General features: G+C 49.6%; 1 protein-coding gene across 1 annotated transcript in view; it reads right to left on the reverse strand.

The window, feature by feature from the left end:
* GARRE1 (granule associated Rac and RHOG effector 1) overlaps positions 1-17,557 on the reverse strand; it is a 690,207-nt gene that overhangs the window by 323,648 nt on the left and 349,002 nt on the right. The window contains exon 7 of the mRNA XM_085639654.1: positions 11,939-12,097. Within this exon, the coding sequence (XP_085495780.1) occupies positions 11,939-12,097 (159 nt within the window). The remainder of the gene's footprint in view (positions 1-11,938; positions 12,098-17,557) is intronic.

Below are 17,557 nucleotides of genomic sequence, written 5' to 3' on the forward strand. Positions count from 1 at the left end.
CACAGCACACTGCGGGAATCTTTGCTAGCATTTTGGGATCCACATTGAGCAGTGTAATTGGTCTGTATGAGGCAAACAAAGTGGATGGCTTATTCGGCTTGAGTATGACTGACATTTGGCTTCTGACATTGTATGGATACCTAAACCAGTTTGAAGCACCTTCTGGAATACCCTCAACTGAGCTACAACAGATGGACCCCGAACCCTTCAAAAAAATAAAAAAAGTTTATTTTTCCACTAAGTGAGATATAAATACAGAGAAACATAAGGAAATATAAATTATTAAGTGCAGCATGCATCAGAAGATATAAAATATCAAAAACTCAAGAAATCCCATAATAATCCATTGGATACTAAGGTGGCAACCAAGTAAATATCTGAATTTTGACTACCATGATTTTTTTTTTGTTCTTAATCTGAAAGGCTTATGTACGTCCAATCTTCTCATTATTCTTAAAACAAGACCACTTATAAGCCTGGATCTCTTTATTAGCCCTTTCCCATTCCCTTTCTTTAAGCGATGCTTGCAAGGTAAATATTTCTTTGAATCCTATTGGGGGCCCTTCAGTAAGCCACAGAACAATACAGTTTGCATGCTTGGTTTCCAACTGCAACAATGACCGCAGCATACGAGCCTCCACCTGGGTTTGTTAGCCACCACTGGAGATCGTTCACAGTTCCCTCTGAGATCTGGACCAGGTCGGAGAGATTCCCCTGATGCTGCACCCACTGGAACTTCAGGTCCACTGCACAGCCCACATATGCCATCAGGCATGTGTCACCAACAGTAGGCCATGAAGCCCAGCAGCCTCAGAGACAGTATCACTGAAGTTCAGGATAGAGGCTGACAGATCGGTATCATTGCCTGAATATACTGGACTCGCTGCTCAGGAGAATAAGCTAAAAACTTCACTGTGTCCAGAAAAGCTCCACTGAAAGAGAGCATACGATAGGGAGTGGATCCATGGGGCCCAGCAGGTGCGAAACCAGATGGGGCCCCTTTCCACCCCATGGGGCCGGAAGGCACATCGACAGGGCTGTACCACCCAAATATGAGGTGCATGGCCTCAAAAACCTCTTTCAGCTGGGTGGGGGTCTCTCAGGCCTTCGGAAATTCGAGGAGGCGTGGAGTCAGCCCAGGTTCAAGTCCTGGGGAACGAGGCCTAAAAAGCCAACGTGCCCTCGTCTCGTCAGCCCATGGACAAGTCGAAGAGCTCTTCTTTTTGTGCCTCCTACACAAGTGTCCAGAGAACTTCGAATGTGACGAGGGGGACTTTGTGCTCTGTGATTGATCCCTGGACCTTTCCCTTGACCGGGATCTCGACTTGCGATGAGTCGCATGTTGGGCCCCTAGCAACTTCAGGGACTACTCCCTCAAAGCCTTCGAGTGACGGCCTGGCAAACTGTGCATGACTTGGTGTCCAGGTCACGCTTCGGTCACCAAAGACAAACGAGGTGTGGGTCAATCATCAACGTCAGTCGATAACAGATGCTGCAGGGCTTAAAAACAGACTTATGCGAAGACATACTAGGAGGTAAACCTCAAACTGCAGACAAAACATTGAAAAAAGCCTATCGGAAAACGGCAGAGGGGTAATTCTTCTCTGGATCAGCGTTGCCTGGCATGGAAAGAGATGAACTGTCGTCAGCGCGCCTGAGTGGCACCTATAAAGGTACTGTGATGTCACTTCCGGCGTGGACATCACTGATGACTGACACGGAGCTGACCGACGCGGAGCCAATCGATGCCACCTACCGACGTGCAGAGGTACTGCTCATGGAAAATTTTCCAGATCCAGGCTGACACCTGGAGAAATTCAAAGGTAAGTGATCTTAAGCTAGTAGTCTCTATCAGATAGTGCTTATCAAAAAGAAACAAAAGTTCAGCGAGGCAGATTCTGTCTGGGTTGAAATAATCTTCCATTAACATATAGAGACAAAGCATTATGGTCTGAGATCATCAATGGATTAAGCTGAAGAGCTAGACTAGGAGTCAGAAAATAGTCTACCAAATAACTTATTGATGCAGGAAACAGATTTATGTGGTGCAGAAAAAAAATGTAAACCATATTCTAAAGTGCGCCAATATGGCCATGAATCGACTAAACCGTATTTTTTCATGATCTGTTTAATAGCTCCACTTGTTTTATTTGTTTTATACATTCGATTTTCTCCATGAGAATCCTTTGGGAAAGTCTAGATTCCTGGCTGCAAAGTAACATTCAAATTAGGCCTGGGCTAAAATTCCGTTCCGCTCGCGGAAATTGCGATAATTTGACATTTTCGCGTCCCGCTGAGAGCGCGAAAATGTCTAAATTTCCGCTATCCGCATTTTACCGGAAATTTTTTGCTTGCTCGCGCTGTAAAATAATACATTCTCGCGTGCGCGCGATCGCCTTACCTGAATTCCCGTGTTCGCCGACAAGTTTTCGCGATCCGGTCGCGTTCTCCACGAGATGTTGGATTGTTGGTAGCCATTTGCGCTGTCTTGCGACAGTTCGCGCCCGCAGTAACGTCATGCGTCGCGCGATCACGTCTTTCTTCTCGCGATCATGCACCGCGAGACAAGTGAAAACAAGATGGCTGCGCCCGCGAGAAACCGCATGGGTAAGTAGGCGAGCCATGACCACGCAGAAAATACCGCGAACGGGCGGGAAAAAAACTTCCGCATCTTCGCGATATTTCTGCGTGTTTGAGGAGATTTTTAACATTTTCGCGATAATTTGCGAAAGTGAATTTCGCCCACCCCTAATTCAAATCCCCATAGATTATAATGGGGTCCAACTACTGATGAAGCTCCCCTAGCAATAGATTGAAAAGGAGGGATCATCAAATTTGGGCCAAAAACAATACATAAAGTGAGTTGTACCAGTCCCTGCCATGCATCAAAAGGGCAACATGCCCCCCTCGCTGTGGAGAGTCTGCCTCAGCATCAACCAGAACCTCATAGCCAATCTTTCAAAATGTATGAGCTTCTTTTAAATACAGATGTGTCTCCTGTAGGCATAAAATGTGCAGTTTAAGCAAAAAAAAAAAAAAACTCCTCTTTAACTAGCCCGCCCAATATTCTAAGTGGATTTCAGACCAACTTATAATATGCAAAAGGTAACGTGGCCTTACCTTACAAGGTTAACCACCACACCTTGTCTACACACCGTATTATATACATGGTCCATATACCACTTAAGCACACCAGCCCCTTTTTCACGTCCCATACTACTCAGAACCTCTTCCAATGTGGCTCTCGTATCTTAATGCATGCTAACCAGAACTTTCAGAGTCTGAAATGCATGCTTTTATCCCTGCGCTGCCACTATTGAGTTTCCTAGTTATATGTAATCCTCCTAACTGTTTTCGCTTATGTATCTTCCTTCCCCCCTTGCTCCCCCAGGCTAATGAGGCCCTATCTAACAGGCATGTTATTTAAGTCCTGATGATGATCCGCTCATTCTTCAAATGGATCGAAACACCGTTGACACCCTAATACACCTTATACGCAAAAAAACATTTTGTTCATTCCGCTGTAAAGGTGTTTTGTAGTGATTTGTTCTTGTAAGACTGTATATCCTCCTTGTGTAACAAACCGGAAAAGCTTTGCCTGAGCCCCCTGTTGTTCGTTTTCTCCCTTGTTTATGTACTCTACTGGCTAAGTAGGACACAGGATTGGGTCCCATTTTATGTATTGTTTTGTATGACTATATCCTAAACCTACAAGTAAATATCAGACCTCCGTACGGCTGGACAAGTCCACTAAATATAGCTACGATTGAGTCTATATTCATTCCTTTGGTTTCCATTTCACTCTCTGGGGACCACTGTTGAAAACAACACCCAACTTTGTAATGACTCATTTTTCCTATCCCTACCAATAAACCCTAGGTGCAACAAGCAGGATCATATTTTATCCAGTAGTGAATTAAAGTACAACAAGTAAACATTGAGGTTAGAAACCTGGCTTCAGCCTATGCCACTGCAGGGTTGTGTAACAGTTTAAAGCATGATTCTGGGAGTCCCTCTCGCCATGTCACCCTATTCAAAAACGCAGGCTTCCTTCTAATTGTTAATTTCCTCCTCAGAGTGCATCTCCTCTTCATCTGTTTGACATTCACATTGTCTTGGATAGTTCTGCCGCACTAACCTTCTGCAAACGTTCAATCATAACAACTGGTCACCTGCCATCATTTCCTGCGTCTGCTCACCTAGTGCTATCTGGCACTCGTGTGCAGGCAGACGACATTGATGCAATCCCAAGAATGTCACAGACTTAAGCAAGAACATTTGAAGACCATTGTTCCTCTTTCCACTCCCAAGGAAAGTGTAAGGGGTAACCTCATTGTTACTGGACTCTTTAGTCCTTTACAAATGCAGTTACAAGCCAGAAGATTTTTTTTGTATAAACATTTCAAGATGGTTTCACAGGTCTCGTACATATCCTTTTCATAATATCCTTTCCCCTACGCTGCAGAATGGATTTCCCTTATGTGTTTGCTGTCGCACCTGTGGCAGTTTTCTAAAGGCTCTTGGTTCTTTTGGAGGATGAGGAACTGCTCATCTAACACACGTTGCCTTGGTCTCATTGATGGATTCCTCAAGGGTGTGGACTTGGTTCCTTCAATTCTGCTACTTATTTGCTTGCTTCTATTGCCCATGGAGTATAATGAAACATTTCCTAGCTAACGTAACGGAATGTTTCAATTCTATTAAGGACTCGGAGGAGAGGATTATGCTTTACTTTCTCCACTTTAATCACAGCAGCCATTTCAAAGTTAAACGAACCACTGTTCCCATGAACCATAGGGAACAACAATACAATACAATAGAGTGTCCATGGAAAGACAGTCCTCTACCAATGCACCAATCACGAGGCTCCTAGGAGTATGTAGACCTCTGTCCCTCTTCATTCTCCCTCTTTCGTTGCTCTAAGTCAGCCAATCCAAAATCCTCACGAGTCCTGTTTGTCGGCGTCGCCTGCAGAAGCAAAGCACAACGTAAGCGACAGCGATGGCTAAGGTTTAACCCTGCCAGGGAGGGAAGATCACAGCATATGAGCACAAACCACATAAGAGAATCATCAAAGAACAAAATCAGTTACTTACCCCACTACGAGGACGGGATGTAGACCTGAAACCGGTACCCTGGGTGGGATAATCCTCGCCTCCGAGTCCTTAATAGAATTGAAACTTTCCGTTATGTTAGCTAGGAAAGTTTTCATTCTAGGTCAGGACCTGAGGCGAGGATTATGCTAGCTTAAAGCTTGCTCACCACCAAGTGTGCCATGTCTAGCAACGGCTTAGAATAAAACCGTTTAAAGGTGGAGTCGGAAGACCAGTCTGCTGCGTTCAGAATGTCCTCCAGACGAGCTCCCAGGGCAAACGCTTTAGAGGCCATGGCCCCTCTGGCCGAATGGGCACCAAAAATCCGCAGATCAATTCCGGCCTCCTGCATCACCCAACGGACCCATCGGGCGATCGTGGGGGAAGAGACTGCCCTATAAAGCTTCTTGAGCACGATAAGCAACTGCCGCTCACTTGGAGGACGGAACTCCTCCGACATCTCCTCGTAAGCCTTAAGGCAAACAACGACACACAACTTGGGGGAGTCCGGAAACACAGGGTACGAAATGGATGTTGGCCCACATTTCGTACGCCGCCTGATCGTGAAGGTCACCCCGGAGGGGGAATAGATTCCACCCAAGACGTCCAGAGCTCGTACATCCGAAACGCGCCTGCAAGATATGAGACAAAGGAGCATGGCCAGTTTGGCAGGTAGCTCCTTTCCGGACAAGAAGCGATTGGGTTGCCATGACCAGAACAAGTTGAGAACCTGATTTATGTCCCACAACTGAGAGTAACGAGGCTCAGGAGGCAAAGGAAGGCGGATGCCTCGAAGAAGTCAACAAACCAAGGTGTAAGAAGCGGGACTACAGGTGGTAGGAGACCTTTATGAAAACGGGGTTTTGCTGCCCTACCAGACTCTCCAAGAGCGGTTTGAATTCCCTAGGGGAGGCTTCCTGCTGCACGCAGCGATTACCAGAGCGATGCAGGCACATTGGAGGGAGGGGCTGATGGAGCCTAAGACGTCGATGGCCTGCCAGTATGCTATGATGGCAGCAGGAACTGTTAAGGCGGTCACGTGCCTATATTCTAGAATGCTCCTTGAAAACCTACAGCCGCTAGCTGACTTTCGGGGGAAATGGGAGGGTGACCTAGGCAGAGCTATCCCTGAGACGACCTGGGCACAGTTAGTGAGACGGGCTTGGAAGAGCACGAGAAACGCAAGATTCCAACTGGTGCACTTCTACATACTCCACAGAGCATACCTGACGCCGGGAAAAATCCAGAAATATTTTAAAGTTGAGGAGGCGGCATGTCCCAGATGCCTGAGAACAGGGGTGGAACTGGATCATATGCTGTGGTCTTGCCCAGCGCTGGGGCCCTACTGGACAGAGGTGAGAGATACCCTGAATGAGGTAACAGAGAGGGGACTGGAGTTTGATATGGCCGCTAGTATACTGCACTGGTTCCCGCACACGCCCAAAACTAAAATCACGAGCAAATTCGTAGACATGGGCCTTATATTAGCGAAATGAGAAATTACGAAGCGGTGGAAGGCAACAGTGGGGCCCACTAGCAAGCGGTGGAAGGTGGAGCTTATTAAATGGGCCACCAGCGAGGGTGCGCTGCGGTATCAATGGGCTCATAGACGCAGCGATGAAAAGGCGCTAGAGGCAGCAGCTGCGTGGGAGGCGCTAGTGCAGGTGTTGCGAGATTATGAACCTGGCGCGGAGGGAGATGACCGCCCCGGGGCTGAGGGAGTGCCCCCGGAGCAAACTGGGCACACCACATAACTTGACACATTGGTATTCCTTGGGCTGTACGACATTAGAGGGCAGGGATTGTCGCATGCGTTGGTGAGGAGGATTGAGGGAGGGGGAGGGAATCTAGAAGTGTTTTGCTTAGGGGTTAAGGGTAGAGTTTTGTTATGTAGATAATTGGTTTTATGCGTTGTATAGTCCGGGAGGGAATTCTACGAACCTGTCTTAGGTGTTGTATAATTGGGAGGGAGGCATGCGCTTATTTTGCAGAAAGTATGGTGAAACAAATTGTGTAAGGTTTTCTATGTGGATGTGCAAAAACCAATAAACTGTTTAAAAAAAAAAAACAAAAAAAAAAACAAGTTGTGTTCACCCACAGGAGAGCCATCCACCATGTTGTGGCTGGCAGATATGGTAGACCAAAAGGTGTTAATGGTCCTGTACGCCAAACCTTCCTCCGCCAAAAAGTTCAGTATGGCTGTCGCATCTGCTGCCACGGGATTGAGACTCCGTCGCAGACACCAGCGAACCCATCGTCTCCACGTGGAGTGATACTGCTTGATCGTACTATTGGCCCAGGCCTTGAACATGAATCTCTCAGCCGCTCCCGAAAGGCCTAGGACTGCCCAGCGTCCCATGTAATCTGCCATGCCATCAGAGTCAGGGAGCCCTGAGTGATGAGCGGATGGGGAACTTTGTCTGGACTGAGCAGAAGTCGGAAAGTGGGGGAGTGGGATTGGAAAATCCCAAGAAATTCCAGAAGAACCGGATACCAGACTTGAGACCTCCAGATGGGCGATTTCAGCACAATGTGCGCCCCCTGGTGACGAACTTGGGCCGCGACCCTCGGTAACATGGTGCATGGGGGAAAGGCATACCCAGTCTCCTCCCTCCAATCCTGGAGGAATGCGTCCGTGGCCGCTGCCATGAGATCCGGCCTCCAGCTGAAGAACCGGGGAAGGTGAAAGTCTAGACGGGAGGCGAAGAGGTCCGTCGAGAACGGACCCCAGATGCTCTGGAGGTCCGTGAAAACTCCCGGATGAAGCTTCCACTGGCTCACGTTGTGGAAATGGCGTGAGTGGAAATCCGCCATTTGGTTGTCCAGGCATGGAAGGTACTCCGCTGTAAACGGAGACATGGTGATCCAGGCAATACTGCCAGAAATTTGTCGCCATGTCTGCCAGAGCACGCAACGGTGTGCCCCCAACATGATTGATGTACCGGACGGCCGACACCTTGTCCATCTTGAGGAGAACACAGGATCGGACCGACTCCTTGGACCAACATTTGATTGCAAAAGAGCCCGCCAAGAGCTCCAGACAATTGATATGAAGTTGTTGCTCCTGCGGAGACCACACACCGCCGGCAGTGAACTCGCCACACCACGCGCCCCAGCCGGACCTGCAGGCGTCGGACTCGATAACGATATCGGGCACGGAACCGAATATGGCCCACCCGTTCCAAGCTTCCATGTTGGTCAACCACCACTGGAGCTCCCCCTGGCGTCGGCGGAGAGAGTTACCTTCTGCGAGTAAGAAAGACTTTGCCTCGTTGACCACGAAGCCCAAGCTCTGAAGGAGGTTGACCGCCGTCTGCAACTGCGACGACCAGGCTCGGGGACACTGAGCCATCAACAGGATGTTGTCCAGGTATACAATTAGGCGCACACCGGATGCCCGCAGACGTTCGATCACCGGCCGCAGGACCGTGGTGAAGCACCAGGGTGCGGAGGACAGGCCAAAGGGCAGGGTAGTGAACTCGTACACCCTGTCCCGCCAGAAGGAAACACCTGTGTGGGGGGAAAATGGGAATCGTCAGATAGGCATCCTTCAAGTCGAGATGCGCTATCCAATCATTGGGTCTGAGGAGATCGCGCAGCAGATAGATCCCTTCCATTTCGAAGTGGCGGTACAAAAGCCACTCATTGAACTCCCGCAGGTTGATGACCGGGCGCTGTGTACCATCCGACTTGTCTAACAAAACAAAGTTCCTGAGAAAACCCCTGGGGTGCGGAACGAACTCCACGACTGCCCCTTTGTCGAGAGGAGACATCTTGGTCGACCTCTGAGGCTGAGTAGGAGAGTGGGTGCGGGGGAACCAGTTGTGAGGGATCCCCGTGAAACTCTGAAAACCCTGGACAGTCTGCTGGACCCAGGCGTCCCCTGTGACAAAAGTCCAGGCCTGGAAAAATGCGCCAGACGGCCCCCCACTTTTAGAAGTAAGAAGGGAGAACACTCACCGGAAGAGTTGGAGGCCCCACCACCTTGGCCACCTCTACCTTTCCCAAGTCGTCCTCTGGTCAGGTAGAAGTTGCCGAATGTGGCTTGATCCTGATACTATCCACCTCCGGAGCTCTGCCCCCTGCCCAGATTTGGACGGCTGGACTAGTGGCCCCTACCTCGTCCGGCCCCCCGGAAAACCTGAGGGCGGAAAACCTTGCAAATCGAGGTCTGGGCTTCATCAAGAGACGTGAAAGTATTCACGAACTTGCGCAATTCCCTGATAAAGGGCTCTCCAAAGAGACCCCCTTGGGCCACGGAGCCAGCTTCCGAATCGGCTAAATCCCCGAGCTTGGGGTCAACCTTAATAAGTAAGCTCCTGCGCCTTTCCACGGAAAGCGCGCAGTTGGCTTTCCCAAGCAAAACCACCACGCGTTGGGCCCAGGCAGAGAGGATCTCTGGTGAAATAAGGGACCTGACTGCTTAGCCTCCTCGGCCATATCTAATATCTTGGTAATGGGGCCTAGGGCGTCGAGGAGCTTGCCATGGCTAAGCCCGCCAGGACCTATCGATACCCCTTTTTGGGTCTTTTATAAATTTGTGAATAAAGGTGGCCATGCGAGAGTCGATCTCCGGGGTAGCCGCCACCTTCCCCTCCAATGTAGGTCGGGGGCACTTTGCCCTCAGACAGCTCCTGGCTGTGGCCTCTAACAGCGGGCAGATCCTACTGGCCACATACTGGGCTACTTTATCGGAGGGGGCCCAGTCCGAGGACCTGGGATGCAGGACATCATCAGGGTCAAGCATGTCAGCACAAAGGTTCTGAGCGTCAGGTCTGGATGGGCCGGGAGCCAGGGGCGGGAGGGGCCAGGCTCCTCATCCGCATTCCCTGCAGCGTCGTCCCCTGGGGGCGTTGTGGGCACCTGCGTGGGTTTGCTAGCCAAAAACGCCTGCTTAAGGCGGGCGAAAGCATCCAAATCAAACCCCAGACTCTCTAGGTCGCTTAGGCTGTGGGGGCTGGGAGTCGGCAGGGGCTCCGCAGTCGCTGGACGAAGGAGCAGGAAGGGTATGGGAAGCCTGCTCAATACGGCGAGACAGGCGCTCCGCCAAGGGAGCCATGGCCTGCTCCACCGCCTTGTAAATAGAATCGTCTAGGGCGTTGTAAAGATCCTCATCCCACTGGAGGGAAGTGAGGGGATTCTCCTCCCACTGGTCGTCCTGGTAGGGCTCCTCCTGATACTCTTCCATTGGAGCGGAAAGATGGAGCGCCACACAGGTATGTGGGTAAACAAGCGAGGGGTAACCTCAACTTTAGGGGGGGCTGGGTGACAGCCTAATGCAAGGCGGGCAGAGCTCGCGTTTTTAATGGGCAAAACCCTGGGACTGTCGGCCCTGGTGCAGTAAATGTAGAGGGCAGACTGCCAAGTAAAAAACATCCCAATACTGACTCCAGAAGAGCGTTGAAAAGGCCTAAATAAACGGACCCCCACTAAGGCGAAAAATAGCCTGCAGCAAATCTGCCTAACGGCACCTACAGACTCGCTGTACACGCGAGCATTCAAGGGGGAGTAATTATAAATAAAACACTGCCTAAAGGCAGTCTTACGGACCACACACGGCGTACTGACAGGCAAGGCTCTGGGGATCGACCGCGTCTCTGTCAAGCAATGCCCGCAAGTTCACACATGTAAACCCTGTAGAGAGTATAAAACCGCACATTACAGTACAGAGAGCATAACACAACACGTTATGAGGAGAGGCAAAAAAGGCAACACTTATCTGGCTGCAGCAGCGAAGAAAGAGGAAGAATGAAGAGGGACAGAGGACTACATACTCCTAGGAGCCTCGTGATTGGTGCATTGGAAGAGGACTGTCTTTCCATTGACACTCTATTGTTTTGTATTGTTGTTCCCTATGGTTCATGGGAACAGTGGTTTGTTTAACTTTGAAATGGCTGCTGTGATTAAAGTGGAGAAAGTAAAGCATAATCCTCGCCTCCGGTCCTGACATAGAATTTGGTCTGCGGTCATCTTTCGGCACTTTATGTGCTTTAGGATATGACCTATCTTTGACCTCACCCCTCCCCTATTCCAGAATATGTGTTTTGTCATTGACCTGGTGCCCTTTCGGGTCCATCCCTCCCTGCTGTGTTAGCCAATCTGACCCCTTTGCAGTGCCCTGTTATTCATTTCTCTTTAATTTTAAAATAGTTTACTCTGCTGCTGTAGAGTACACGTTACTTTGGTTTCAAGCTTATTTCCACCAAAAGCATCATGAGGGATGGGAAGGGGTCTTCTTTTGAGAACTCTCCCAGGACCCTCCATTTCCTAGGGTCGTTGGTAAACTGCCTTCCAGGGAAGCCCTCGTTTGGGTGGTTCCGCACAGCTACCCCATCTAATGCAGGATCGTCACTGGCCTGTTTTCATTCTACCCATGGATAGACCTACCCAAGCTCCCCACCAGGTCCCGCTGTGCTCACCTGAAAATTTCTGTTCATTTTCATAACCAGCTCCTCTACCTCATGGTGTCAGCTGTTTAACGAGTGTGTTCTGAATCCGACACTTGTCACTACTTGTCATACTCTTGAACGCTATCTACACTGCTTTCCTCTTTACAGCATAGCTCAGGGATCAGCGCCTGGCAGCAGAAGAGGTCCGACTTAGTCTTCTCCCTCACTTTTGACATTTCCTCCACTCAGACTCCAAGGGGATCACCCTGCTCTGACTGGGAGGCCTCTCAGTACAAAGTGTATTGTTTTTTGGTTAACTTTTTTCCCCCTTTTTTTTAAACATAACTTCTTCTCTGGATTTTAGCAATATTTTTAGTAGTCTTTATGGAGCTCATATGGAAAAACTACAGACATATGAAAACATTCATGGGATTACAAACAAATGTTTTGACTTACCAGTCCAGCTTGGCCAAACAATAATTGAACAGCGGTTTTACAGGCACCCCGCCAAGTAGAAGGGCAAACCTGATTTAGAACTTCTGTTACTGGATAATCATCCCTTTGTGCAATTCCATTGTGACCACCAGCTTCTTTTATTAGCTGCAGCATTGTATGCTGAAAGATAATAGATAAACTTTGAGTCACAATCCAGCATTGCCAAGCCTTACTATAAACAGACATTCTCATAATTAGATCATATCTAAAGAAACAACAAAATTATACAAGGTAATAGCACTGAAATATAATGTAGCCATGAATTGCTTTGCATTATAAGAAAAAGTTTGATTGCTACAGATACGTTTACTTCTCACAACAAAGTGAGACTTTTATGTTTGCTGAAGCTCATCGTGCGGCAAGAGAGTTCTTTATTTACTTCGTGAAGTAAACTACAATTTGGAAGCTGAATTCCACTGTGTAAGAAAGTGCCATCTTTCTTGCATGGTATGCCCCCACTTTTTGCTGAATTGCTGATGTACTTTCAGTGTGCCCTGGGCTCCTGCCAATCAGGTGCCCAGGGCCTGTGTTTCTTCCCTAAAACACAAGTTACTACTTATGTAACGATATATCTGTAAGAGACATTAGTTAGTGATAGATTCCTTACCTTAGAATATCCCCAGGTGTCAGACTGGATCCGTAAAGTTTCGCTTAGCAGTACCCCTGCGCGTCAGTAGGTGGCGTCGTGCGGCTCCGCGTCCATCACTGGCATCGTAAGCGCCGTGATGACGCCACGGAGAGTACTTAGGTGCCACCCATGCGCGCTGACGTCCGTTCGGTACCCGACTTTCCGCGCCAGGTCCGCAGAGCCATGGAAGATACTGACCATTGGTGCAGAAAACTAGGGCCCTAAGAGGGATGACCTTAACCCTAGTAACCAGTTTCTTTGAACGGGCAGGAAGGAATCTATCACTAACTAATGTCTCTTACAGATATATTGTTACACAAGTAGTAAGGAGTAGTTTCTTACCTGTAACTCCAGTTCTGTAGTAGGGGTATCTCTGTTATAGTCATAATCTATGAATAGTCCCGCCCATGTGCGGGGACCCCGGAGCAATCAAAATATCTCTTAAGCTGTCCTGCATTTGCAAACCTGCAAAGACACTTAAGAGACAGACAAAAATAATACAGCCTAATAACAACACGGCTGCACTGGCCAGCACTTCCTCTGAAGTGAACACAAAAGCCAAAATAAAGTTTAAATGTCATTTTTATTCACATCTGACATGTTCCTTTATTGTATCACACTCCCTTCACCAAAATCCCTTTAAACAATAGAGAGGAAGGGGTGGACAGACAAGCCCTATAGGCTGTTATTATGTGTCTGCTAAAGGGATACCGTGCCTTTAAGAAACTCTCCAGAGACCCCCGGTATCCCAGGATGCACAGCCCAAGCAAGTTACTTTCAGTTCTTTTTGAAGGTGTATAACAACAGGCCTGATACTGTCAGAATTACTCCACCGGGGAGGAGGGAGGGTCGCTTATGACTATAACAGAGATACCCCTACTACAGAACTGGAGTTACAGGTAAGAAACTACTCCTTCTGTAGTAGGGGATCTCTGTGTATAGTCATAATCTATGAATAGAATGGCAAGCCCATCACAACCAACAAACAGCGGTGGAGTAAGAACCAAACACCAACAAATCACAGTGCAAACAAATTCCTCAGCGAAGCCTGTCCAACCTGCCCTAGCATCAGAGTCCAGGCCGTAATGCTTTGTAAACGTATGGACCGACTTCCAGGTGGCAGCCTTACAAATGTCAGCAATTGGAACATTCCTAAGCAAAGCTGTAGTAGCTGCTTTGCCCCTAGTCGAATGCGCTGTAGGCTTACCCCCTAACGTCTTATTAGCTTTCTGATAGCAAAGCTGAATACAGGACACAATCCATCTAGAGATGGACTGTTTTGAGGTAGCTAGACCAGTTCTTACTGAACCATAATTTACAAACAGTTGATCCGACCTGCGGATGTCTTTTGTCTTATCTAGATAGAATTTCAACACCCTACGCACATCTAGTGAATGCAGAGACCTCTCCGCCGGAGAGGAGGGATGCTGAAAAAATGTAGGCAAAGTTATCATTTGATTTACATGGAAATCAGATATCACCTTAGGCAAAAATTTAGGATGAGTACGCATCACTACTTTAGACGCATGGAATACAGTATACGGCTCTTGACAACACAGAGCCTGAATCTCACTTACCCTCCTGGCCGATGTAATGGCCACAAGGAAGGCAGCCTTCCAGGACAAATGCTGCAAAGAAGCCTTATGAATAGGCTCAAAAGGCTCCCTCATCAATCTGGACAACACCACGTTCAATTCCCATGGTGGAGAAGGTCTAACAGGGAGAAACACCTTACGCAAACCCTCCAAAAAATCTTTAATCACAGGGATTTGAAAAAATGAGGTTTGGGAAGGGCCCTTTCTGTACGCAGTCAAAGCTGCGAGATGAACTTTAATAGACTGAAAATTAAGTCCAGATTGAGCTAACTGCAGCAGATAAGGCAAAATAACATCTTCTTTACAGGATGTAGGGTCAATGTCCTTTGCCTTGCACCATAAGCAGAATCTCTTCCACTTATAGGCGTAAGAAGTCCTCGTAGACGGTCTCTTCGCCTCTTTCAAGAACTCCATACAGTCCTGAGGTAGGTTCAAGTGTCCATACTGTACTAGCTCAGGAGCTATGCTGCCAAACTCAAGGATGAGAGATTGGGGTGGACCATCTGTCCTCCGAACTTCGTGAGAAGGTCCGGCCGACACGGCAGGCGCCGGTGTGGCAGAACAGACCGGTGAAGAAGGCCGGTGAACCACCATTGCCTCGGCCACTCCGGAGCAATCAGGATCATCCTGGCTCTGGATTGCGACAGCTTGATCAGCACCGCCAGAATCAGGGGAATGGGTGGAAAGGCGTAGAGAAAGCTGTTGGACCAGCTGATCCATAGGGCATTCCCCAGTGTCCCTGGTTGGTAGTACCTGGACGCGAAGTCGCGGCATTTGCTGTTTTCTGCCGTAGCGAACAGATCGATATCCTGAGTGCCCCACTCTGCGAAGACGTCTCTGAGCACGTCGTCGTTTAGCACCCACTCGTGATTTTCTTGAACGAGCCTGCTGAGTGCATCGGCTTGGGCATTCTGCACTCCCGGCAGATGGGTTGCCGTGATCGTCAGGTTCCTGGCCACCAGCCAATTCCAGATCGTCTGTGCCTCCCGAGACAGCGTGCATGACCGGGAGCCCCCCTGCTTGTTGAGGTAGTACATGGTAGTAGTATTGTCCGTCTGAACAAGCAGGGAGTTCGTCGTGAAGGAGGGATGGAACGCCTTCAGGGCCAAGTGTACAGCTCTGAGTTCCAAAAAGTTGATGTGGTAAGTCATCTCCGTCTGCGACCATATCCCCTGAATCTGAAAAGGGCCCGAATGCGCTCCCCAGCCCTGGAGAGACGCATCGGTCACTATGGTCTGGACCGGAATATCCTTGTGGAAAGGAGTCCCCTTGCAAACATTCTCTGAGGAGCACCACCATTTCAGAGATTGGAGAGCGTGTTGGGACAGATGAATCTTGTCCTCCCAACGCCCCCGCCTCTGGTCCCATTGATCCTCCAGACATTCCTGCAGAGGCCTCATATGCAGACGTGCATTGGGGGTGAGAAAGATGCAGGAAGCCATCGACCCCAGTAAGGAGGACACCGTCCTCACTGTAGGAGAGTGGGCTGAGAGGAGGTGCAGGGCCTTCCCACGGATCGATAAGCGTCTCTCCTCCGAAGGACACACGCTTGCGTTCAAGGTATTGACTGAGGCCCCCAAGTACTGGAGACACTGCACAGGAATCGGTACTGACTTTGACATGTTGATGTGCAGCCCCAGGCGATGAAGCAAGGCAGCTGTCCTGTTGAAGTGACACTGTGCTTCCCAAGTATGGATACACAAACACTTTGGTCTTCCGCAAGTGTGCTTCCACCACTGCCATGCACTTGGAGAACGTCCGTGGGGCAGACTTCAGACCAAACGGGAGTACTGTATACTGGTAATAGTTGTTGCCTACCAGAAACCTCAGGAACTTGCGATGCTTTGGTGCGATCGGCACATGAAAGTAAGCGTCCTGCAGATCTATGGCGCACAGCCAATCTCCTCGATGCAACTGAGGGTAAATCTGATGCAGGGACAACATACGGAACTTTTCTCTGCGGATCCACTTGTTTGCTTGACGCAGATCTAGAATAGGCCTGAACTCGTTTTTGTCCTTTTTTCTGACGAGAAAGAACCGGGAGTAAAGGCCTGTTCCTCTTTGCCTCAAAGGAACAGCTTCTATCGCCTTCTTCCTTAACAGGACGTCCGCCTCCCCCTGGAGCTCCCGTACCATGAAGGGAGAGCGCACTGGTGGAATCTGTGGAGGCTGGCTGGTGAAACGAAGACTGTATCCATTGCAAACAATATTCAGCACCCACTTGTCCTGAGTTATTGTCCTCCACTCTGCCAGGTAGTGTTGAATACTTCCCCCCACCGGAGCGGGTAACGGATGAGGGGGAAGTGATCCTTCAGGGCTTCGACCCGGCCGGGCCTTTGTTCCCCGACGAGGATTGATGCTGTCCTCTGCCCCTCTGGTGCTTTTGAAAGGACTGCCTGGGGAACGGTTGTTGTTGTTGCTGGTGCTGTTGTTGGTGACCAGACTGGCGCCCTTGACCTCGTTGTTTCGAATAGCGCCTGCCATAGGAGTGGAACGACCTCTTCTGCTCCTTGGGTCTTTCCAACCCCACGGCTTTCAGGGTTTCCGCTTCGGCCTTCATGCGGGCCATCTCGTCATCCGCATGAGACCCGAACAGCGTCGTGCCGGAGAAAGGCAAATTGGCAATCTTCTGCTGCGCCTCAGGCTTCAGAGAGGTGAGCCTCAGCCAGGAATGCCTCCTCATGTGTACCCCGTGACAGTACCCATGGGCTGCCAGCAACGACACATCCCCCGCAGCACTGATGATCTGGTTGGAGACCATCATGCCCTCGTTCAGAACCTCCTGGAAGTCCTCCCTTTTATCCCTAGGCAGGGAGGCAGCAAACTGTTGCAAGGAGTCCCAGAGTGACCGGTCATATCGACCCAACAGAGCGGAGGCGCTAGCAGCCTTCATCGTGGTGGCCGACGTGGAGCACACTCTCCTCCCCAAGGAGTCCATCTTGCGACTCTCCTTATCCGGAGGAGCCGTGGAAGAGGGCGTCGTGGAGTGTTGTTTACGAGCCGCAACCACAATGACAGAGTCCGGAGGAGGGTCCACCCTGAGGAACGCTGGGTCAGAATCAGGGGCCCTATACTTTTTCTGCAACCTTGAGGGAGCAGACTTCACCACGGCTGGTGTCAAGAAGACCTCCATGGCTGGCTCCTCCAACCCCGGGACCAAAGGAAGGAGGGGGCGTGACAGATGAGCCTTGTGCAATGTCTCAAAGATCACCGAGGTAGTGGGAACCGGGACTGCTACCGAGATCCCCAATTTCGCCGCCCCTCTCATCAGCACCTCCTGGAACGTGGCAACATCATCCACCGGCGAGATTCGGGTAGGCGGTGTCTCCGACAGCGAGGGAGAGAAACGTCCAGTGC

Source organism: Triturus cristatus, chromosome 12 (assembly GCF_964204655.1).
Source record: "Triturus cristatus chromosome 12, aTriCri1.1, whole genome shotgun sequence".
NCBI classification, from domain to species: domain Eukaryota; kingdom Metazoa; phylum Chordata; class Amphibia; order Caudata; family Salamandridae; genus Triturus; species Triturus cristatus.